Source organism: Dama dama, chromosome 20, assembly GCF_033118175.1.
Source record: "Dama dama isolate Ldn47 chromosome 20, ASM3311817v1, whole genome shotgun sequence".
NCBI classification, from domain to species: Eukaryota; Metazoa; Chordata; class Mammalia; order Artiodactyla; family Cervidae; genus Dama; species Dama dama.
This window is the reverse complement of record NC_083700.1, coordinates 81,178,694-81,202,396: the sequence shown is the minus strand read 5'-3', so window position 1 is coordinate 81,202,396 and position 23,703 is coordinate 81,178,694. Positions and strand designations below refer to the sequence as shown.

Below are 23,703 nucleotides of genomic sequence, written 5' to 3'. Positions count from 1 at the left end.
TCCTGAGTAATGCACAGATTCCTTTCAGAATATAGTTTTTCAGATCATCAGGGTGTCTGCTAGTGCTAAATGCTATTTTACAGTTTCTTTGCATTAATTTTTGCATAGGACTCAGCAGAATTATTTTGTTAGTATTCACTGTGCTCTTGCATAAGCCAACTTCTCTTCGCCTCCAGGACTAATATTAAGAGGTCAGATGCACGCTGAAAGTGAAGATCTCTAGGAAGGGAGAATGGTGGGCAGACAGAAAGGAATCTAAGTGATCTTGTTCTGAGTATTCTTCTTTCTTCATAAAGTTCCTTGAGATGATGTTTTCAGAATTCACCTGGCTTCAGTCTTTTTCTTAGTCAACTCTGTCATCACTTGCTGCCTGAAGACATGGGTGTGCCCATTAGTGGGGGACACGGTATTTCTCAGACTAATAGGAGATGTGCAGTATAGTACTGTGCTGCTGCTGCTGCTAAGTCACGTCAGTCGTGTCCGACTCTTCGCGACCCCATAGACGGCAGCCCACCAGGCTCCCCCGTCCCTGGGATTCTCCAGGCAAGAACACTGGAGTGGGTTGCCATTTCCTTCTCCAATGCATGAAAGTGAAAAGTGAAAGTGAAGTCGCTCAGTCGTGTCGGACTCTTCTTGACCCCATGGATTCCAGCCCACCAGGCTCCTCTGTCCATGGGATTTTCTAGGCAAGAATACTGGAGTGGGCTGCCAGTACCTTCTCCAGTATAGTACTGTGGTGCTGTTCAAATATGTTCTCTGTTATTTATGGCTATGTGACCCTGAGAGAGTTTCCCTTGTGTCTGTATTTCCTCACTTGTAAAATAGGTAGTTCTAAGGTTCAATAAAGTGAATATAAAGGATTTCATATAATGCCTTGAGCATAGTAAATGTTTAATGAAAGGCTGGCAGTGATGCTAGATGATAGTGACAAACTCCTGGCCCTTGAGGTGTATCTAGGGTATTCATTGTTGCTGAGTTTATTAAAACACTCAAGGAAGTTGTAGTTGTTTTTTTTTTTTTTTTTTTTAGATAAAATAGGATCACATCACAGTAAGTGAAACAGGAAAGATGTCAGAGGCTAAAAACTGGGAGGATGATGAACTTGAGGTAAAAGGCATATTTTAAATTGAAAAAAAAAAAAAATCGTAGGTGTGTGTGTATACTCAGTCACTCAGTTGTGTCAGACTCTTTGTGCCCCCATGGGCTGAAGTCCACCAGGCTGCTCTGTCCATGGACTTCTCCAGGCAAGAATACTGGAGTGGGTAGCCATTCCCTTCTCCAGGGGATCTTCCTGACCCAGGAATCAAATCAAGGTCTCCTGCATTGCAGGAAGCTGAGCTGAGCTACCAGGGAAGCCCTGTGTGTATAATAGGATGCAAATGAAAAGAAATACTTTCAGATATTGGATACTTTGTTATGACTAGTAGGAAGTGAAATATGAGACTGAGTGTCATAGCTGGGGAAAGGATTAAGTGAGTTAGTGTTATATTTTAAGTCCCCAACACTGCTTGGCATTTAGTGCCTTTTAAGTAAATGGTGAGTTTCTGATAGGTCTGCCTTTGAGTTCCACTGCCAAAAATTATGTGTAAATTAAGAATATTGGTAGAAGACTAAGGGTAAAGGAGAGAATAAATACATGGACGTGAGAGAGGACTACTCTGGAATGTTTGACTTGGAAGGAAAAAGAAGTTTCCAAGGAGTTTATAATGTTGCAGCTGTGGTCCACGCTGCAGGTGGAGACAAGTGTAAGAAATTAGGACAAGAGACACACAGGAGTATTACACTAATGCCTTTGGAAATATAATTAGATATTTCATTGCTAATGCAGGCTCTATACAAGGTCAAAAAAGGGAAAGAGCTAAGGAAGCAACTCACCCTTTATGAGTTGAACATTTGTTTCTTAACAAATGTCTTAAATGTGATTTTATGGAACAGTTTTCTTAATGTTGATAAATGTATAATGGTGGCTCAGATGGTAAAGAAAATACCTATAATGCAAGAGGCTTGGGTTTGATTCCTGGGTCAGGAAGATCCCCTGGAGAAGGGAATGGCAACCCACTCCAGTATTCTTGCCTGGAGAATTCCATGGATAGAAGAGCCTGGTGGGCTATAGTCCCTGGGATCGTAGAGTCGGATGCAACTGAGCAACTTTTACATACACACACACATATACATTCATGTTACCAACACTCCAATCAAGATATTGAACATTTCCATCCACCCAGAAAGTTCTCTGCTCCTGACTTCTAATACTGTAAATTATTTTTTTCCATTCTAGAACTCATGTAAATCTTACAGTAGGTACTTTTTTGTTATCTGGCTTTTTACTGAGTACCGTCTGTGTATTTTAAACTTTCATGTATAGTAATGACTAATTCTTTTTTTTTCTTTCTGATATTCATTTATTTTCTTTTTTTTTTTTCCATTTATTTTTATTAGTTGGAGGCTAATTACTTTACAATATTGTAGTGTTTTTTGCCATACATTTACATGAATCAGCCATGGATTTACATGTGTTCCCCATCCGGATCCCCCCTCCCGCCTCCCTCCCCATCCCATCCCTCTGGGTCTTCCCAGTGCACCAGCCCTGAGCACTTGTCTCATGCATCCAACCTGGGCTGGTGATCTGTTTCACCCTTGATAGTATACTTGTTTCAATGCTGTTCTCTCAGATCATCCCACCCTCGCCTTCCCCCATAGAGTCCAAAAGTCTGTTCTGTACATCTGTGTCTCTTTTTCTGTTTTGCATATAGGGTTATCGTTACCATCTTTTTAAATTCCATATATATGTGTTAGTATACTGTACTGGTCTTTATCTTTCTGGCTTACTTCACTCTGTATAATGGGCTCCAGTTTCATCCATCTCATTAGAACTGACTCAAATCATGGAAGCAACCTAGATGCCCATCAGCAGACGAATGGATAAGGAAGCTGTGGTACATATACACTATGGAATATTACTCAGCCGTTAAAATGACTAATTCTTTATGTATACTGGTATCAGGTAATAATTTGCTTGTAACTTCAAGGCCATAGTGTAATATTTGTGTAACTAACCCTACTAGTTTGGAAAACATTAGTGCCTATTCTGCCTGGCTCCAGATGCTCGTATTCCCTCTAGTGTGTCACAGAAAATTGCCATAAAGTGTCTATATTTTAAAAGGAAAAAGAAATCTCAAGATAACTTAGCCACAATTGTAACTCTTCCTGCTTACATCATTTTGGGGTGCCGAGTTTGCTTGACCCTTATATGCCTTAGTATACAGAATTTTTATGTGAAAAAAATATATATTAAAAAGGAAAGGTCACCTTGGCTACCTGGATTCATCTGATTTTTGTATGACGTAGAAAATTTTAATCTCAAAGACGTTGTATATTATGATGAAGTTTTACTATTAATATCCACTTGTTCATTAATGGGGCACTTTATCTTTCCTCCCAAATCTGTAAAGAATGATAACTTTGGGCATTTGTTAAAAAGGACTGAAATAAAAAGCATTATTTCTATTAGATGGTTAATTCGTTTAGAGGAAAAGTGGTTATAAAACTCTGATTAAATGTAAAAGGCAAAAGTTCAATTACTTTAAGATTTGAGATTCTAACTGATTGAGCTATTGACCATGTTTAATCAAAGTGCAAATTATAAAATTAGAGTTTAGAATTCTCTTGTGAAAGATTCAAGTACATTTGGGCAAATTTGCATCTTAATATATGCAGTAAAAGTATTTTACTTTCTCCATTAAATTTTAATTTGGATTAAAAGGTATATGCATTCATCAGTGTAAAGTGACTACATTATTTTGGATAGTTGCTCATCTCCTGTGACTTTCTTTCTAAAACTAACCACACTATGGTTTTGAAAGTTTTATCTCATTTTAGGTATGAAATAATGTGAATAGAATATGTTCATCAATTTCCTAAAAAATAATAATATACTTTGAAAAAGTCTATGTAATGGAATAATCCTTTTGTTACAGATTTTCTTAAAGAAAACTAAAATTTTCCATATTTTAGATAACATTTTTCTCCCTTCGCTTAATATTATATGTGAAAGTCAGCAGTTTAGGATATTTTTTATTTTATTTTTTTAAAAAGAAAAGCATATAGCCCATACCCATGTGAAAACTTGACTTCCATTCTATCTTAGCTAATTTTAAATTTAAGAATTTAATTCTTATAATGATATTATGCATGTGCCATAATAAAAATATGTACATATTTTTCTTAATATATTTCATGAACTGTTTCTTACCCATACAATGTGTGAATTTTTTCCTTCACCCACCAACCAATTTTCTGATTCTTTGGACAATGTGTCCTACAATTCATTTCAGTTCTGACATTAACTGCAGAGTTAGTGCAGCTCCCATAGGTTAAGGGCTCAGTCCCATAAGACTGTCCCAACTTCAGAAGCCAGGCACAGATTCCAGGTTGCCAATTTGACTTCTGACCAACTGACTATGAGTTGGGTATTCTCATATCACCTTCCTGAGGTTCAGTAATTTGCTAGCATGGCTTATAGAACTTAAGAAAGTGCTTCACTATTACTGCTTTATTGTAAAGGATATGACTCCGGAATAGCTAAATGGAAGAGATACATAAGGCGAGGAAAGGAGTGTGTGGGATGCAAGAGCGTCCATGCTCTCTTGGGGCACATCACCCTCCCAGCATTTTAATGTCTTCTCCAACCTTCAGGCTCTCTCAACCCTGTTGTTCAGAGGTAGGAGAGGTTTATGGAGGCTGCATTATGCAGGCGTGATTGATTACATCATTGGCCATTGGTGATTGAACTCACTTCTAGCCCCTTTCCAGAGGTGGGGGTGGGGTGGAAAGTTCTAACTCTAAATACATGGTTGTTTCAGAGAAAGAAATGACACCTCACTCCAGTGTTCTTGCCTGGAGAATCCCATGGACAGAGGAGCCTGGCGAGCTACTGTGTATACCTGAATATAAATTCAAGTGAAAAAATTTTAGGGAAATGCATATTGGTTGAGCCTCAGTTAAATGCCAGTAATATTTCATTTTATCCTTGTTACTATTATGGGATAATCAAAATATGAAAATTTATGCTATGATTACCACTATCCAATGAACATATATTTACATGTGCAAAAAATAATAATATGACATGATAAAATGAAGGTTTAAGTTGGTGGAATCATGGGTATATCATTTAGTGATTGCATTCAGCTGCTTATAAACTGAACCTCCCTCTTCACTCCCGCAGCCCACTTCCCCCCCGCTGCCAACTGTTAGTGTGGCTTAACTCAACTGGGGCTTGATTTCTTTCATGTAAAAAAGTCCTGAGGAAGTCCTGTCAGGGTCTTGGACACCTTCTTCCTTTCTGCTGTGCTGTCACCAGTGTATTGCTTTAGTCCTCATTGTGTCTTCATGATTTTAAGATGGATGTTCCATCGCCAATAATCACCTCTGCCTTCTAGGCAAGAAGAGAGGGAGGAAAGAGCAGAAGGTTCCTGTCAGCTGATTCTCCCTCCACTTAATGAGTTTTCCTGCAGGTCTCATCCAAGGACTTTTGCTTCCTTGATGCTGATCAGAGCTCTTGCACACAGTTACCGTTAGCTAAGAGGAAGTCCAGAAAACTTATTTTTTAAAGCTGAGCATAGTGCCACCTGGAGTAAAGGGGTGTTATATTGGTAAGGAAGATGGGAGAGAGGGCATTAGATAAGTAACCAGCAATTATCTGCCAAGTTGTTTTCCTTGAATTTTATGATGCTTTTAATCATAAAAAGTAGAATGGCTAAGGCAAGAAAGTTGTCTGCAGTGGGTAAGGAGTTAGTGATCCTTAATGATCTCAATTCTTTAACTGATTTTCAGATTGTTTAGATCCTTTCACTTTCTTTTTTTCAATCATTCTTAAACCATTGTATCCTAGAAAATTGTAGAGTGACAAGTAGCTGGAGTTTCGTGCTTTTTATAGGGCTTATTTGAGAGTTCTGAGGAAGATGGAGCATTGAAACTCCATGCTGAAGAAAAGATTTGGATACTGTGGAGAGGTTGTGCAGTACATCTGAGCCTTCTCTGAGCCTCATGTGGAATATATAGTAATATGACCTGCTGTGCTTACTTCACAGGGGTTTTTGTGAAAATGAGATGGAAGAAGTAGTACCTACATTTTTATATAGAGTAATATGATTGGCAGTATCACATATGTTATTTAATTTGGTGGTTCAAAGGCACATGCCTATTTTGTGATACAGGTTAGATTGGAGCTTAGAAATCCTGACTCCTCTTCCAGGTCATAGATTATAGTGCCTCTACCCTATTAGATAGTATTACTTTTATAACTACTCTATAATTCAGCATCCCACTAGGCAGTTCCATATTAACATAATTTGATGGGTGGAAGTATGATGGTGGTGAGAGGATTGTATTGTTTAACAAATCTTTCCGTCAACTGAAAAATGCTGTGGAAATACACAAAATATTCACAGAATACAAATGACTGGGACATTATTTAGGGTTAGAGAGACAAAAAAATCTAGAAAGAGCAATCATGTTTCCTATTTAGTTATTTCACTTGTTTGTGTCAGGTTATACTAGATGGTTAGTTCATCAGTCTCACCAAGTTTTAAGAAATATATTTTATAATATTTAAATGTTGATAGAAAAACAAATGTAAAATCATACAAATACAAACAGATTTTTAGAAAATAGCATCTACAGTGTCACCAATTAAAGTGTTTATAATCAGTGATTTTCTGGTACTGGATCGATATCTATTAATTTGAACATTTAAGCAATATATCTTCGTATGGATAGTTAACTATTGATGTAAATATTTTTAAAGCTTAGAAATTAAGAACTTTTAAACTGCATATAGGTTGTATAATATAAAACTTTTCAAGAACCTTTAATAATGAATGTGTTATAAGTTACATGTGTGTATGTTTTTTTTCCTTTCTTTCTCCTCAGTGAATTACCTGAGAGAGAAGAAGGTGAAGGAGAAGAAACTCCAAACTTCAGCCATTGGGGACCACCAAGAATGTATGTTGATAACATTATTGGCTTTCTCAATAGCACAGTGCAATTGGTTGCTCTTTTCTTCAATTTATTAGTGTCAGTCATTCTCTAATGATTGCCACAGTTCACATGTACATTGGCCTAAACTGTAGCTGCATTTTGTCTTACCTAGAGGTTTTTAGCCAGGCAAAATGACTATAACCAATATTAGGAAAATCATTGTCATACTTTTTCAGAGAAAGGAACTTACAGATGTCTATCTATGAGGGACTAAGTATACTTTCTCACTGTATCACTAAGCAAGGCAGGTAGGGCTGTCTTGAAGGTAGTAAAGCTCTTTTTCTCTTTTAAGCAAACAAGAGCAATAGTTGAGGCTTCTGTTACATAGCCCCCTCCTCCTCTTATGTTAGTCCAAGTTTATATCTTGTTTGCACTAACAAGAGTGTGCTGGGCCCATCCTCCTGTGGATACTCTCATTGTTTTAGGTAGTAACCAGGGCTGCACTTTATGAAGATTATAGAAGTCTTCCATTAGCTGCTCTTTCTATCTTCACTCATTATTAATTCTACCATGCCACCCACATTGTTTTTTTTCTTGAACTTTTTGAGTTTTGGCTTAAAAACTCTTAGCTATTTTCTGAGCTACTTTTTGGAGTTAATAGGCCAATAGGCCATGTCTGTGCAGTTTGAATAAAATTCACAATATTTTGAGGGACAAGTTTTATTCCATACTTTATGAAAATGATGTGGAGGTAGGAAGAAAAGAAAACCTTTCCAGTCTCTGGAGCAATAAAATCTGTCCTCCACTTAAAGAAACACAGGCTAGCCTGGCTGACTGGGAATAGCAGTATGGGCAGTGAGCGTGTCAGTGACAAGTTTATTTTATTCTGAAAGAAAGAAAGAGAGAGAGAGAGAGAGAGAAAGAGAAGTTGCTCCAACATGTCCAACTCTTGGTGACCCCATGGGCTGTAGCCTACCATGCTCCTCCCTCCATGGGATTTTCCAGGCAAGAGTTCTGGTGGGTTACCATTTCCTTCTCCAATTCTGAGGGCCTGTGCTTTTTTGCCAAAATGATACATGTGACTTTCTTGATTTTTTTTCACTCATTTGTTATTTCCTCAATTCATTCTTTGCTAATGTTACGTATGATGTAGATGAAAAGGACTCATCAAAAAATATATGGTGGTGGGAGATAGGGATATTAAGATCTAGCCAAATTTCTCAATATTAAGAGTTGTATTTGTTGTTTTAGAAATCATCTTCAGAATTTAAACTGTCACATATGCCATGAAATTGTTTCATAAGAATCTAACAGAATTTAATCTCATTGTATAGAAGTGATAGATTCTTACAATTTAGGAACTAGGTATAACTTCTATAACATTTGTGAAAATGTATTTATATAAAATGAGCCACAAGGATATACACGCTGAACTCAATGACAATACAACAAATTACCTTGTTCATGAGTGAATTCTGTTTTCTTGTTTGTTTGTTTCTACAGCGTTGAGATTTTTAGAGAACCAGATGTATCTCTTGGTATTAGTATTGTTGGCGGACAAACTGTCATAAAACGTTTAAAGAATGGAGAGGAGCTTAAAGGAATATTTATTAAACAAGTTTTGGAAGACAGTCCAGCAGGAAAAACAAATGCTCTTAAAACTGGGGATAAAATACTTGAGGTAAATAATGTTAAATTTTTGTTTTTGTTTGAAATGTACTGTAAAACAGTAAATATGTGTATACCGTTGGTATATTTTATTCAGATGCCTTAGTTTGTAGGTTTACACAATTTTATGAGATTCTGAAGTTGAACTGTAGTAGTAGTGTCAGTTGCTCAGTCGTGTCCGACTCTTTGCGACCCCATGGACTGTAACCCGTCAGGCTCATCTGTCCATGGAATTCTCCAGGCAAGAATACTAGAGTAGGTTGCCATTCCTTTCTCCAGGGGATCTTCCTGACCCAGGAATTGAACCCAGATGTCCTGCATTGCAGGTGGACTCTTTACCGTTTGAGCCACTAGCAAAGCCCTTAAAATGATAAAATAAAAAGCATCAGCTGGCTGAAGAAACAATTTCACAAGTTGACAGAATGAGGCAGAATGTGGGCCTCATGCTTCTCCCAGAGTCTTTAACAAACTTTGAATTGTGTATGGCAGTGAGGTAGTTCTGCTGTCCTCCCAGAGTTGACCCTGAAAGTAGAAGACTGTTGGGGGAGGGGTGAATCCATCCTTTATACATGGCAGGCTTTGCAGAGTGGAGTTTTGAGGATACATCAAAGGCACTGAGAGGTCTAAATTTGATACATTTCTTTGCATTGGGTTTATTGGATGACACCATATTGAATATCTTTAACCCCAGAATCTGCTTGTCCTTGACTCATGGTTTATAATGCTAAACATCAGCTGTGGTGTTTATCTCTGACAGAGTGAAAAGTGCTCTGGAGATCATGGATTGAAGTCTATTTTTTTTTTTTTCCTATTTTCAGCATTTATTTATTTATTTATTTTTAATTATTTTTTTTTATTATTATTATTATTTTTTTTTTGGTCATACATTGATATGAATCAGCCATAGATTTACACGTATTCCCCATCCCGATCCCCCCTCCCACCTCCCTCTCCACCCAATTCCTCTGGGTCTTCCCAGTGCACCAGGTCCGAGCACTTGTCTCATGCATCCCACCTGGGCTGGTGATCTGTTTCACCATAGATAGTATACATGCTGTTCTTTTGAAATATCCCACCCTCACATTCTCCCACAGAGTTCAAAAGTCTGTTCTGTATTTCTGTGCCTCTTTTTCTGTTTTGCATATGGGGTTATCGTTACCATCTTTCTAAATTCCATATATATGTGTTAGTATGCTGTAATGTTCTTTATCTTTCTGGCTTACTTCACTCTGTATAAGAGGCTCCAGTTTCATCCATCTCATTAGGACTGGTTCAAATGAATTCTTTTTAACGGCTGAGTAATATTCCATGGTGTATATGTACCACAGCTTCCTTATCCATTCATCTGCTGATGGGCATCTAGGTTGCTTCCATGTTCTGGCTATTATAAACAGTGCTGCGATGAACATTGGGGTGCACGTGTCTCTTTCAGATCTGGTTTCCTCAGTGTGTATGCCCAGAAGTGGGATTGCTGGGTCATATGGCAGTTCTATTTCCAGTTTTTTAAGAAATCTCCACACTGTTTTCCATAGCGGCTGTACTAGTTTGCATTCCCACCAACAGTGTAAGAGGGTTCCCTTTTCTCCACACCCTCTCCAGCATTTATTGCTTGTAGACTTTTGGATAGCAGCCATCCTGACTGGCGTGTAATGGTACCTCATTGTGGTTTTGATTTGCATTTCTCTAATAATGAGTGATGTTGAGCATCTTTTCATGTGTTTGTTAGCCATCTGTATGTCTTCTTTGGAGAAATGTCTGTTTAGTTCTTTGGCCCATTTTTTGATTGGGTCATTTATTTTTCTGGAATTGAGCTTCAGGAGTTGCTTGTATATTTTTGAGATTAATCCTTTGTCTGTTGCTTCATTTGCTATTATTTTCTCCCAATCTGAGGGCTGTCTTTTCACCGTACTTATAGTTTCCTTTGTAGTGCAAAAGCTTTTAAGTTTCATTAGGTCCCATTTATTTATTTTTGCTTTTATTTCCAATATTCTGGGAGGTGGGTCATAGAGGATCTTGCTTTGATTTATGTCGGAGAGTGTTTTGCCTATGTTCTCCTCTAGGAGTTTTATAGTTTCTGGTCTTACATTTAGATCTTTAATCCATTTTGAGTTTATTTTTGTGTATGGTGTTAGAAAGTGTTCTAGTTTCATTCTTTTACAAGTGGTTGACCAGTTTTCCCAGCACCACTTGTTAAAGAGGTTGTCTTTTTTCCATTGTATATCCTTGCCTCCTTTGTCAAAGATAATGTGTCCATAGGTCCGTTGATTTATCTCTGGGCTTTCTATTCTGTTCCATTGATCTATATTTCTGTCTTTGTGCCAGTACCATACTGTCTTGATGACTGTGGCTATGTAGTATAGTCTGAAGTCAGGCAGGTTGATTCCTCCAGTTCCATTCTTCTTTCTCAAGATTACTTTGGCTATTCGAGGTTTTTTGTATTTCCATACAAATTGTGAAATTCTTTGGTCTAGTTCTGTGAAAAATACCGTTGGTAACTTGATAGGGATTGCATTGAATCTATAGATTGCTTTGGGTAGAATAGCCATTTTGACAATATTGATTCTTCCCATCCATGAACACGGTATGTTTCTCCATCTGTTTGTGTCCTCTTTGATTTCTTTCATCAGTGTTTTATAGTTTTCTATGTATAGGTCTTTTGTTTCTTTAGGTAGATATACTCCTAAGTATTTTATTCTTTTTGTTGCAATGGTGAATGGTATTGTTTCCTTAATTTCTCTTTCTGTTTTTTCATTGTTAGTATATAGGAATGCAAGGGATTTCTGTGTGTTAATTTTATATCCTGCAACTTTACTATATTCATTGATTAGCTCTAGTAATTTTCTGGTAGAGTCTTTAGGGTTTTCTCTGTAGAGGATCATGTCATCTGCAAACAGTGAGAGTTTCACTTCTTCTTTTCCTATCTGGATTCCTTTTACTTCTTTTTCTGCTCTGATTGCTGTGGCCAAAACTTCCAACACTATGTTGAATAGTAGTGGTGAGAGTGGGCATCCTTGTCTTGTTCCTGATTTCAGGGGAAATGCTTTCAATTTTTCACCATTGAGGGTGATGCTTGCTGTGGGTTTGTTATATATAGCTTTTATTATGTTGAGGTATGTTCCTTCTATTCCTGCTTTTTGGAGAGTTTTAATCATAAATGAGTGTTGAATTTTGTCAAAGGCTTTCTCTGCATCTATTGAGAGAATCATATGGTTTTTATCTTTCAATTTGTTAATGTGGTGTATTACATTGATTGATTTGCGGATATTGAAGAATCCTTGCATTCCTGGGATAAAGCCCACTTGGTCATGGTGTATGATTTTTGTAATATGTTGTTGGATTCTGTTTGCTAGAATTTTGTTAAGGATTTTTGCATCTATGTTCATCAGTGATATTGGCCTGTAGTTTTCTTTTTTTGTGACATCTTTGTCTGGTTTTGGAATTAGGGTGATGGTGGCCTCATAGAATGAGTTTGGAAGCTTACCTTCCTCTGCAATTTTCTGGAAGAGTTTAAGTAAGATAGGTGTTAGCTCTTCTCTAAATTTTTGGTAGAATTCAGCTGTGAAGCCATCTGGTCCTGGGCTTTTGTTTGCTGGAAGATTTTTGATTACAGTTTCGATTTCCTTGCTTGTGATGGCTCTGTTAAGATCTTCTATTTCTTCCTGGTTCAGTTTTGAAAAGTTATACTTTTCTAAGAATTTGTCCATTTCTTCCAAGTTGTCCATTTTATTGGCATAGAGCTGCTGGTAGTAGTCTCTTATGATCCTTTGTATTTCAGTGTTGTCTGTTGTGATCTCTCTATTTTCATTTCTAATTTTGTTAATTTGGTTCTTCTCTCTTTGTTTCTTAATGAGTCTTGCTAATGGCTTGTCAATTTTGTTTATTTTTTCAAAAAACCAGCTTTTAGCTTTGTTGATTTTTGCTATGGTCTCTTTAGTTTCTTTTGCATTTATTTCTGCCCTGATTTTTAAGATTTCTTTCCTTCTGCTAACCCTGGGGTTCTTCATTTCTTCCTTCTCTAGTTGCTTTAGGTGTAGAGTTAGGTTATTTATTTGGCTTTTTTCTTGTTTCTTGATGTAAGCCTGTAATGCTATGAACCTTCCCCTTAGCACTGCTTTTACAGTGTCCCATAGGTTTTGGGTTGTTGTGTTTTCATTTTCATTCATTTCTATACATATTTTTATTTCTTTTTTGATTTCATCTATGATTTGTTGGTTATTCAGAAGCGTGTTATTTAGCCTCCATATGTTTGAATTTTTAACAATTTTTTTCCTGTAATCGAGATCTAATCTTACTGCACTGTGGTCAGAAAAGATGACTGGAATGATTTCAATTTTTTTGAATTTTCCAAGACCAGATTTATGGCCCAGGATGTGATCTATTCTGGAGAAGGTTCCATGTGCACTTGAGAAAAAGGTGAAGTTGATTGTTTTGGGGTGAAATGTCCTATAGATATCAATTAGGTCTAGCTGGTCCATTGTGTCATTTAAGGTTTGTGTTTCCTTGTTAATTTTCTGTTTAGTTGATCTATCCATAGTTGTGAGTGGGGTATTAAAGTCTCCCACTATTATTGTGTTACTATTAATTTCCTCTTTCATACTAGTTAGCGTTTGCCGTACATATTGCAGTGCTCCTATGTTGGGTGCATATATATTTATAATTGTTATATCTTCTTCTTGGATTGATCCTTTGATCATTATATAGTGTCCTTCTTTGCCTCTTTTCACATCCTTTATTTGAAAGTCTATTTTATCTGATATGAGTATTGCGACTCCTGCTTTCTTTTGGTCTCCGTTTGCATGAAATATTTTTTTCCAGCCCTTCACTTTTAGTCTGTATGTGTCTCTTGCTTTGAGGTGGGTCTCTTGTAGACAGCATATATAGGGGTCTTGTTTTTGTATCCATTCAGCCAATCTTTCTCTTTTGGTTCGGGCATTCAACCCATTTACATTTAGGGTAATTATTGATAGGTGTGGTCCCGTTGCCATTTACTTTGTTGTTTTGGGTTCACGTTTATACAACCTTTCTGCATTTCCTGTCTAGAGAAGATCCTTTAGCATTTGTTGAAGAGCTGGTTTGGTGGTGCTGAATTCTCTCAGCTTTTGCTTATCTGTAAAGCTTTTGAATTCTCCTTCATATCTGAATGAGATCCTTGCTGGATACAGTAATCTAGGTTGTAGGTTGTTCTCTTTCATTACTTTCAGTACGTCCTGCCATTCCCTTCTGGCCTGGAGGTTTTCTATTGAGAGATCAGCTGTTATCCTTATGGGGATCCCTTTGTGTGTTATTTGTTGTTTCTCCCTTGTTGCTTTTAATATTTGTTCTTTGTGTTTGATCTTTGTTAATTTGATTAATATGTGTCTTGGGGTGTTTCGCCTTGGGTTTATCCTGTTCGGTACTCTCTGGGCTTCTTGGGCTTGGGTGTCTATTTCCTTCCCCATTTTAGGGAAGTTTTCAGCTATTATCTCCTCGAGTATTTTCTCATGGCCTTTGTTTTTGTCTTCTTCTGGAATTCCTATGATTCGAATGTTGGGGCGTTTCACATTGTCCCAGAGGTCCCTGAGGTTGTCCTCATTTCTTTTGATCCTTTTTTCTTTTTTCCTCTCTGCTTCATTTATTTCCACCATTTTATCTTCTATCTCACTTATCCTATCTTCTGCTTCCGTTAGTCTACTCTTGGTTCCCTCCAAAGTGTTTTTGATCTCATTCATTGCATTATTCATTTTTAATTGACTCTTTTTTATTTCTTCTAGGTCTTTATTAAACATTTCTTGCATCTTTTCAATCTTTGTCTCCAGGCTATTTATCTGTAACTCCATTTTGTTTTCAAGATTTTGGATCATTTTTATTATCATTATTCTAAATTCTTTTTCAGGTAGATTCCCTATCTCCTCCTCTTTCGTTTGACCTGGTGGGCATTTTTCATGTTCCTTTACCTGTTGGGTATTTCTTTGCCTCTTCATCTTGTTTAGATTGCTGTGTCTGGAGTGGGCTTTTTGTATTTTGGAGGTCTGTGGTTCCTTTTTATTGTGGAGGATTTACCCCGTGCTTGGGGTTAGACGATTGGCTTGTCAAGGTTTCCTGGTTAGGGAAGCTTGCGTCAGTGTTCTGGTGTGTGGAATTTGATTTCTTCTCTTTGGAGAGCAATGGAGTGCCCAGTAATGAGTTTTGAGATGGGTCTATGTGTTAGGTGTGTCCTTGGGCAGGCTGTATGTTGACGTTCACGGCTATGTTCCTGCGTTGCTGGAGAATCTGCGTGGTATGTCTTGCTGTAAAACTTATTGGCTCTTGGGTGGTGGTTGGTTTCAGTGTAGGTATGGAGGCTTTTGGACGGTCACTTAGTACTTAAAGTTTCATGTAGTCAGGGGTTTTCTGGTGTTCTCAGGTTTTGGGCTTAAGTCTCCTGCCTCTGGATTTCAGTTTTATTCTTCCTGTAGTCTCAGGACTTCTCCAACTATACAGCCCTGATAAGAAAACTTCTAGGTTAATGGCGAAAAGATTCTCCCCCGTTAGGGACACCCAGAGAGGTTCACAGAGTTACATGAAGAAGAGGAGAGGGAGGAGGGAGATAGAGATGAGCAGGAGGAGAAAAAGGGGGACTCAAGAGGAGAGAGACAGATCTACGCAGCTGTCTGTTCCCAGAGTGTTCTCCGTAGCCCAGTCACCTACAAAGATTCACAGAATTGGATTGGGAAGAGAAGGGGAAAGGAGGAAATAGAGGTGTTCTGAGGTAGAAAACAGAGAGTCAAGATTGGGAGAGAATAATCTTCGGTTTAAAAATAGGGCTTCTCTTCTTTTTTTTTGTAAGGTTATAGTGTATTGAAAATGAAAATTAAGGAGTAGTAGAGGAGTACTAGAGGACTTTAAAAGAAATAAGAGAAAAAGAAGAATAGAAAATAGAAGAGAAAGAGGAAAGGAAAAAAAAGAGAAAAAAAAAAAACAGAAAAAAAAAAGAAAAAAAAGAAAAAAAAAAGAAAGAAAAAAAATTTTTTTTCCCTAATTAAAACAATCGTAAAAATCTATGGAAATGAAAGTTAAGGAGTAATGGGGGAGTAATAGGGGATTTTAAAGGAAAATAAAAGAGAAAAAATAAAAAAGAAAAAATAATAAAAAAGAAAAAATAAAAAAAAAGAAAAAAAAAAAGAGAAAAAAGTAAAATTATATCTAGGAGTTTCTCTGGAGCTGTTGTGGTCAGTGTGGGTTCGGCTCAGTTTCAGATAGCTCCTCGTTCCAGCTTACACTTCTCGGTATCTATAGGGCCCTTCCGGTGTAGTCTGTGTTTTCTACAGGGATTTTAATCTTTTGCACCAGTCCCTTCTGAAGCGGTTCCCTTTGTTTATTTGGCTTGTTTGCTGGTCTCTTCAGAGCCTCATTTCCGCCCTGACACAGGCAGGCGGAGGTGGACTGTTATTCAGGTAGCTAGTTCCGTCGCTCTGCGGGGAGGGGCTGGCGCTGCGGGGAGGGGCTTGCGCCGCGGGGACAGGCTGGCGCTGCCGGGCGGGGCTGACGCTGCTTTCTCCGTCTGCGCTGCTCAGGCTCCCGGCTGTTCTATATGGAGCGCGCCCCGCGCTGCGCGAGGCTCCAGCCCTCGGGTGTTCCACAAAAGCGCGGAACGAAAAGCTGCGCCTGCTCTCTGTGCCTTCCCCGTCAGAGCGGTCCAGGCAGCCAGGGGCTTGGTGGGCGCACTCTCCCCAGGTGTGGCGCGCCCCCTCCCTTCCGCGGACCCAGTCTCAGTTTCCGCTGGCGCCAGTCGGGTGCCTGCGCCTTCCGCCCTCCGCATCCCCAGCCCCAGTCCCCGCCCGCGCCGGTCGGGTGCCTGCGCCCTGTGTCTCGCCGCGACCTTCCCCTCCCCCCTGCCTCCTGCCTCCGGCGGGGCTGGGCCGGTCCGCAGCCTGCGATCTCTTCTCTGAATTTTCTCGGTCTCTTTGTTCTGCGAACGGCCGGCAGTGTGTTCGGGCCGGTTAATTTACTCTCTCTCCTTTGGTCTCCCACAGTTCAAGTTGGCAACTCACAGAAGCTCCCTCCGATTGTCCTCAGGGCACTCAGGCCCGGACCCTACCCCAAGCAATGCCGCCTAAGATTCCCTTCCCGGGACGGATCTCCGTCCTTAGCTCTTTTGTCTCACTTTTAATCTTTTATATTTTGTCCTACCTCCTTCCGAAGACAATGGGCTGCTTTTCTGGGCGCCTGATGACCTCGGCTAGCGATCAGAAGTTGTTTTGCGAAGTTTGCTCTGCGTTTAGTTATTCTTTTGATGAATTTGTAGGAGAGAAAGTGGTCTGCCTGTCCTACTCCTCCGCCATCTTGGCTCCTCCCCCTGGATTGAAGTCTAGATTGTCCTGTTTGTTTTCTATTCTTTGACAAATTATGAAACATATTTTATTATCAGTTCCCAAACTGTAAAACAGAAATGAGATTTTAAAACTCATATAATCATTGTGAAGATTAAAGAATTGCATAAAACTGCTCTGTGTATACAAATTTGAGGTTATATTTATGTTTGTGAAATTGTAAAAAAAATTTCAAACACAGTAGAGATAAAGGAATGAAGAAAGTGACCACAAATCCCTTCTCTTATGGTGTTTACATGATAGTGGGGGAGATAGACAATACACAAAATAAGTAATATATAGAAAGTTAGATTGTTATAAGTAGCTATGGAGAAAAATAACAGGGAGGAGAATAAGGAATGACAAGTCGTGATGGCAGCAGTTGCAATGAATAGATTTGTTATGGAGGATGATATTGGGACAAATACAGGAAATGACCAAGTTAACAATGTGGACACAGAAAGGAAAATGCCTCCAGACAAAGTGAACTGAAGTGCAAAGGCTCTGAGATGGGAGCTTGCCTGGATGTATTGAAGGAACAGGAAGAGGTCTAGCACTGCTAATATAGGTAGAGTGAACAAGAGAGAAATTGAAAGAGAAAAGGTAATGGGAAGCCACATCATGTAGACCTCAGAACGTTGTCTACTCTGAATGCATGAGAATCCATTAGAGAATTATGAATGCATACATATTTTTAAAAAGGCTTATTCTGGCTTCTGGGGCAGGTGTGGTTTCTTTTATTTGGCATTTGTGTGGTACATTGTTTTTGTTTTGTTTTTTTCATTTTCATACTTGTTTGTGATTTTGTTTTAGTTGTATTTTTTAAGCAACATATAACTGGATTTTGCTTTTTTAAAATCTAAATTGATAATATTCATCTAATAAATAATTTATTTTTGATTTTATTTCTGATACATATGAACTTAGAATAAAATACAAAAGATAATGTTTAAAAATTAGCTTTTTTCCTTTATATAGTGAAGTAATTTTAGATTCATAGGAAATTGCAAAGAAATGTATGAGAAAGTCCCATGTACTGTCTTCACTTAGCCTCACCCAATGTTAACATTGTGTTACATGACTACAGTAAAAGCAAAAACAAAATGCTAATATTGGCACAATTCACAGACCTTAGTCAGATTTCACCAGTATTTTCACACACATGTATGTATGTGTTTATAGCTCTACACAATTTTATCACATGTGTAACCTTGTATAACTCCCACAGCAATCAAGAAACTCAATTGAATCATCACCACAAGACTCCTTGTCTGACCCCTCAATAGCCACTCCTCTCCACTTCCCCCATCTCTAGCCTCTGGCCACCACTATTCTGGTTTTCTGTATTTATAGTTTCTTGTTTCACAGTTGTCACAAATGGAATTATGCATTCTGTTTCTTTTTGAGATTCTCTCTCTACTCAGTGCAATTTCTTTGAAGTTCTTTCAATTTGTCAGTAGTTCATCCCTTTTTATGAATGAGTGGCATTCCATGGTATGGAGGTACCACAGTTTAACCATTCACCCATAGAAAGATGTTTGGGTGGTTTCCAGTTCTTGGTCGTTATGAATAAGCCTTATAAACATTGGTATATAAGTTTCTGAGTGAAAATAAGTGTCCATTTCTTTGGGCTACATGCCCGAGAGTGTAATTGCTGGGTTGTATGTTAAGTTCCTTTCTTAGTGTTAAGAAACTGTCAAACTATTTTCCAGAATGGCTGCACCATTTTGTATTTCCACAAGCAGTTATGAGTGATCCAATTTCTCTGCATCCTCACCAGGATTTGGTGTTGTCATCTGTTTTTCATTTTAGCCATTCTGGATAGGTACATAGTGATATCGTTGTTGTTTTAATTTGTAGTTCCCTAACTTTTCATGTGCTTAATTGCCATCTGATACCCTCTTTGGTGTAATGTTTGTTCAAGTCTTTTGTCTTTTTTCTAATTGAATTGTTCATTTTTTCTTACCTTTTTGAATTTTTTCTCATCTTTCTCTGCTGTCAGTGAATAAAAAGTATTCTCTCATCTAATCCATCATCACTTTTACACATACTAATAAAAACCCATTGTTTTATCTCAGATTTAACAATTTATATTTCTTCAGATTCACAACAGACCCGAGATGTTACACTCTAATATATATTCTGTGAAGCATAATGAGTCATTTGTTTACTTTTTCTATGAAAAGCATTAGTTGTTTTGTTAGTGAAGTTTAATACTCATTTCTGTCTTGAAATAATTGCACAAAATATTTAGGTCCGTATAAAGAGCTTTTTTAACGAGAACGTTTAAATTATTATTATTATTATTTTTTACAAAACAGACTTTTCTTTTTTTCTTTTTTATTTATTTATTTCCATTTATTTTTTATTAGTTGGAGGCTAATTACTTTACAATATTGTAGTAGTTTTTGCCATACATTGACATGAATCAGCCATGGATTTACATGTGTTCCCCATCCCGATCCCCCCACCCACCTCCCTCTCCACCCGATCCCTCTGGGTCTTCCCAGTGCACCAGCCCCAAGCACTGTCTCATGCATCCAGCCTGGGCTGGTCGTCTGTTTCACCCTTGATAATATACGTTTCGATGCTGTTCTCTCAAAACATCCCACCCTTGCCTTCTCCCACAGAGTCCAAAAGTCTGTTCTGTACATCTGTGTCTCTTTTTCTGTTTTGCATATAGGGTTATCATTACCATCTTTCTAAATTCCATATGTATGCGTTAGTATACTGTATTGGTCTGAGAATGTTTAAATTAAATTAATTGGGTCTTCATCTATGTGAATGGACATTTTTTTAGGTTATAATTTTAAAGTTGAGAAAGACTAAGATTATTTTTCTGTTGTAATATGACAGAATTCTAACTTTTTCCTCACTTCTCAGCTTTAGTGATTCCCATTTAACACTGTATAATCTCTGTCAGGGGAAAGAAGCTGATTATTACTGAAGAGGATGTAGTTCTCATGTAGCCTCTACTTTTCTTACTGTTGAATGTTTCAGGGATCAGGTTTTTCAAAAGAAGCTTCATCAAACTGTAGTGACAACTTTTAATTGTCACTGTAAATTTTTTCTATTTTTTTCACTTATTATTATTCATATCCTTCCTCAATTCAGATGGGAAAAGAGCTTTTCACAGCATTAAAATCTTCATGGATGCCTATTAGAATAAAAAGCCAGAGTTCTTGCCATGGCCTTCTGGATTTTACATGGGGTGGCTTCAGCTGCCTCCCTGACATCACCTCTTTGTGCTCTCTCCTCTTTCTCTGTTCTTTAGACTCACCTCCATTTAAATCACAGGGCTCCCATCTCCTACCTTCGTGCTGTCGCTTCTCTGTCCCTCCGCTTCTGGCATGCTCATGTTCTTCCTCACTCTGCTCAGATGCAGTAACATCATCCTATCACTCCTGTGCATGTGCTTCCAACTCCTTTGATCTTCTTTCCTTTCATTGAACTTTTCTGGGACAACCACATCCTAGTTAAGTGCAATTGTTTGCTTATTTTGTGATCTCTTTCTTGATTTGGACCAACAAAGTTATACCAACAAACAAGAAATTGTGACACTCTGAAGCCTTTGGAATTAAACGTTGTAAAATAGCAAAAAAAAAAAAAAAAAAGCCGAGAAACAAACAAACAAAAAACCCCATGCACACTGTCTGGTCTCATTTTAAATTCATGACAGCTCCCTCAAGTGGGTCTTTGATTCTGTCCTGCTGTCCTGTATTTAACAAGTTGTTTGATTCTTCTAGGTAGTTACTTCAGACCTCCTGTGCTTCCTTCCTTAGTCTTAATGTCAGTTGAAGGTACTTCTTTCTTATTTCATTGAGAAAAGAGGAGAAGTCGAAAGGGACCTTCCCCTTGCTCCTTCTACATCCTTTTTTCTACCTGTGCTTGTTGCAACAAATGAACTATTTGTGTTTCTTCTATCTAGAGTCTGTCTAGCTTGTGCAGAAGTCATTCCATCTTCACTCTCCAAGGGTTTGCTTCTGCAGTCATCACTCTTCTTTACCTTCATTTTTCCTCTCCTCTGCATCATCATTATTGTAGTATATCTCATCTTAAAAAAAAAACAAAAACCAACCTTAATTCCACTGCATCTACCTTCCTATTTCTTTGATCCCCTTGTGGCAAAACAATATTCACAAATTGTTATTATCCTCTGACTGTAAACCACCTAAACTTTTACCAAGGCTTCCTTACATTATGAGTTTGAAGAGTTTGTTCTGTTAAATAAGTACACTTGATAAATAGAATGTTCTTTGAGACTATGGGCATGTTCACAAGTTATGCTTTCTCAGATTTGTATAATGAGATGTTTACACTTTACCCAAATTTGTTGAACTCGAAGCTCTTTTAGTAAAAGAACCCATGGGTGTTTTCATACTTCTTTTTTGAACATAATTTGAGAAATGTTCAACTACTCAATTTGATAATGGGCAATTTGCTTAAAATACCTTTCTTCTTAGTTTAATTGAGAGAAGATGAGTCCAAAGAGATCCCCAGCCCTTACCCCCATTCAGAATTGTGTCCTCTAATAGTGGCAGAGTTGACATTATAAGCTCGGAAGCTTCTTAAGGTTCTGTTATTGCTTAAGCTATCTATTTTTGCATAATTATTTTTAACCTCAGCCATTATTATTAAGATATTTTTCTTATTTACTTTTCTTGAAGGTAAGATGTTAATTTTCTTAAACATGGTCTCCTAAGACAGCAAAGCTTTTTATGTGCCAGTCATATTTTTTTCTAGCTGTTGTCTAATTCATTCAACTCTGGCTGTTCTCATAACTAGATAATATGCATGAACTTGAAATAACTTATCCACAAGATCTGCTCCTTTGCTAACTGAAATAAATTACTTCTGTGTTTTTAGGTGTCTGGAGTAGATTTGCAGAATGCTTCGCACAGAGAAGCAGTTGAGGCCATTAAGAATGCAGGAAACCCTGTGGTGTTCGTCGTTCAGAGCTTGTCATCGACTCCAAGAGTAAGCTTTAGTTTACATATTCAAAAAGTTTAAAAATAGTCTCTAGATCTGTGGATCAAGCTTTTGCCTCCAAGTGTTAATATTTTCCAACATATTTTTTACTGTTATTCTGCTATTACTTAAAGGAAGGTAGCTTTGTAAAAATTTAATTATTAGCTTCAGTTTTCCCTTTTTTCTCTGATTTCAATCTCCTGGTCAAATTTGAGTTATTTGAATATACAATGGAGTCCAACAGACCTATTTTTGATTCCTTAATTCCCTATTTACCAGTTTTGCTAATTTGGAAGCAAGTTACTTAACCCTTCTGAACTAGTTACTTTGTCTGTAAAACACTTCCAACACAGAGTAGGTCGGTTATAAAAACATTCTAGAGGGACTATCAAATGGTCTGTGTATCTATTGTAGCCTGTAAAAATTCAAACATGTTGCACTGTATGTTCTGTTCGAGATTCTGAATTTACAAAGAGCAGTATTTCATCATAGAGTTTTTTCCGGTAATAAACTATCCATTTGGTATGGAATTAGAACTCTGATACACAGATGTCAGTGACAGGATGTGTATTTTATATTGCAGTATGAGGCAGAAATGTCACCAGTAAGTCCTGCAATATTTATTTTTCTATATTTTATAATGGAAGACAGCTGTTCAAAACATAGGCATTTCTGAACAGTAGAAAAATTCTGCATAGTTTTTAAAAATATGCTTTTTAGTCCTCTAAAATGCAGTGCCTTTCAACCTTTTTTAATATCAAGGCATACAGAAAATATTTGTTTAACAAACCGGGTAAACAGATGTCTGGCTGTCCCAGGGGCGGGGGGCATTAAGTGTATTTTTTGCATGCTTATAGCCTGCCCATACCCAGTGGGCTGCAGCCTCACCCCATATGGTCAGCTCTACTGTGCACTGTACTTGGAGCAAGGTCCCTTCCAGACTTAATGCTACGTTTATACCATCAAGACTAATTGAGAGAGGGAAGCAGAATAAAGTCTTCACATTTTTAAATGCAGTTTGAAATTCTAGATTTACTGGAATCCACCCTTAAACTCTTATGATATTGAGAAAGCTGTTGAGGCCATCACTTTTGTTTCTGGAGACTGAATTTAATAGGAATATTGGCCAGATTTTCCCTGCCAAATGACACTTCCAGAGAAGCAGTTCTGAGCTAGAATGAGCCAATCAAATTATACATTTATACGACCACTTGTGAATGCTTCGCCAAAAAATATTCAAAACATTTTATTAGGTTATAAGGTCAGCCATAAAGGCCAAGCTTTTAATCTAGTCTTTGTTGGTGAGCTGTGGTGGAAGTTTTCATTTGAGTGACCAGTATAATATCTTTCAACTGCTCAAAAAAAAAAGAAATGTCTTCAGCTTTATTACATGCCCAAGTCACTTATCCCTCAGGCAGCATCACAGAGTGTCACCTTTGTTGAACATTGAACTGTCTGTGTTCTAGCCAAAGAATGGTGATGATATTAATGTCCATTCCTTGTTCCATTTTTTCAGCACAAAGTTGATTCCACCTGAATAAGGCAATGAAAGGAATCAAGCTTCATATCTTTGTATCTTTGGCTTACTTATTCTTACAATTATTATTGGTCATCACAGAAATAGAAAATATAGCCAAATTCTTAATCATTTTTGATCAGTTTAATTAAACTTTGAAATGTTCTTCAAAATTCCCAAGAAAGTCATTTCTTAATGTTTGGCCATCAAGGTCCTATGTCTAAATGTGCCTAGAAAAAGAGA

At 37.7% G+C, this 23,703-nt stretch overlaps 1 protein-coding gene across 5 annotated transcripts in view; it reads left to right on the top strand.

Moving 5' to 3' along the window:
• The window catches only part of PATJ (PATJ crumbs cell polarity complex component), a 365,401-nt gene that overhangs the window by 119,024 nt on the left and 222,674 nt on the right, over nt 1–23,703 (top strand). For all 5 annotated transcript variants that reach the window (XM_061121728.1, XM_061121726.1, XM_061121727.1 and 2 more), the window contains exons 23-25: nt 6,934–7,005; nt 8,485–8,662; nt 21,843–21,953. In XM_061121728.1, the coding sequence (XP_060977711.1) occupies nt 6,934–7,005; nt 8,485–8,662; nt 21,843–21,953 (361 nt within the window). The remainder of the gene's footprint in view (nt 1–6,933; nt 7,006–8,484; nt 8,663–21,842; nt 21,954–23,703) is intronic.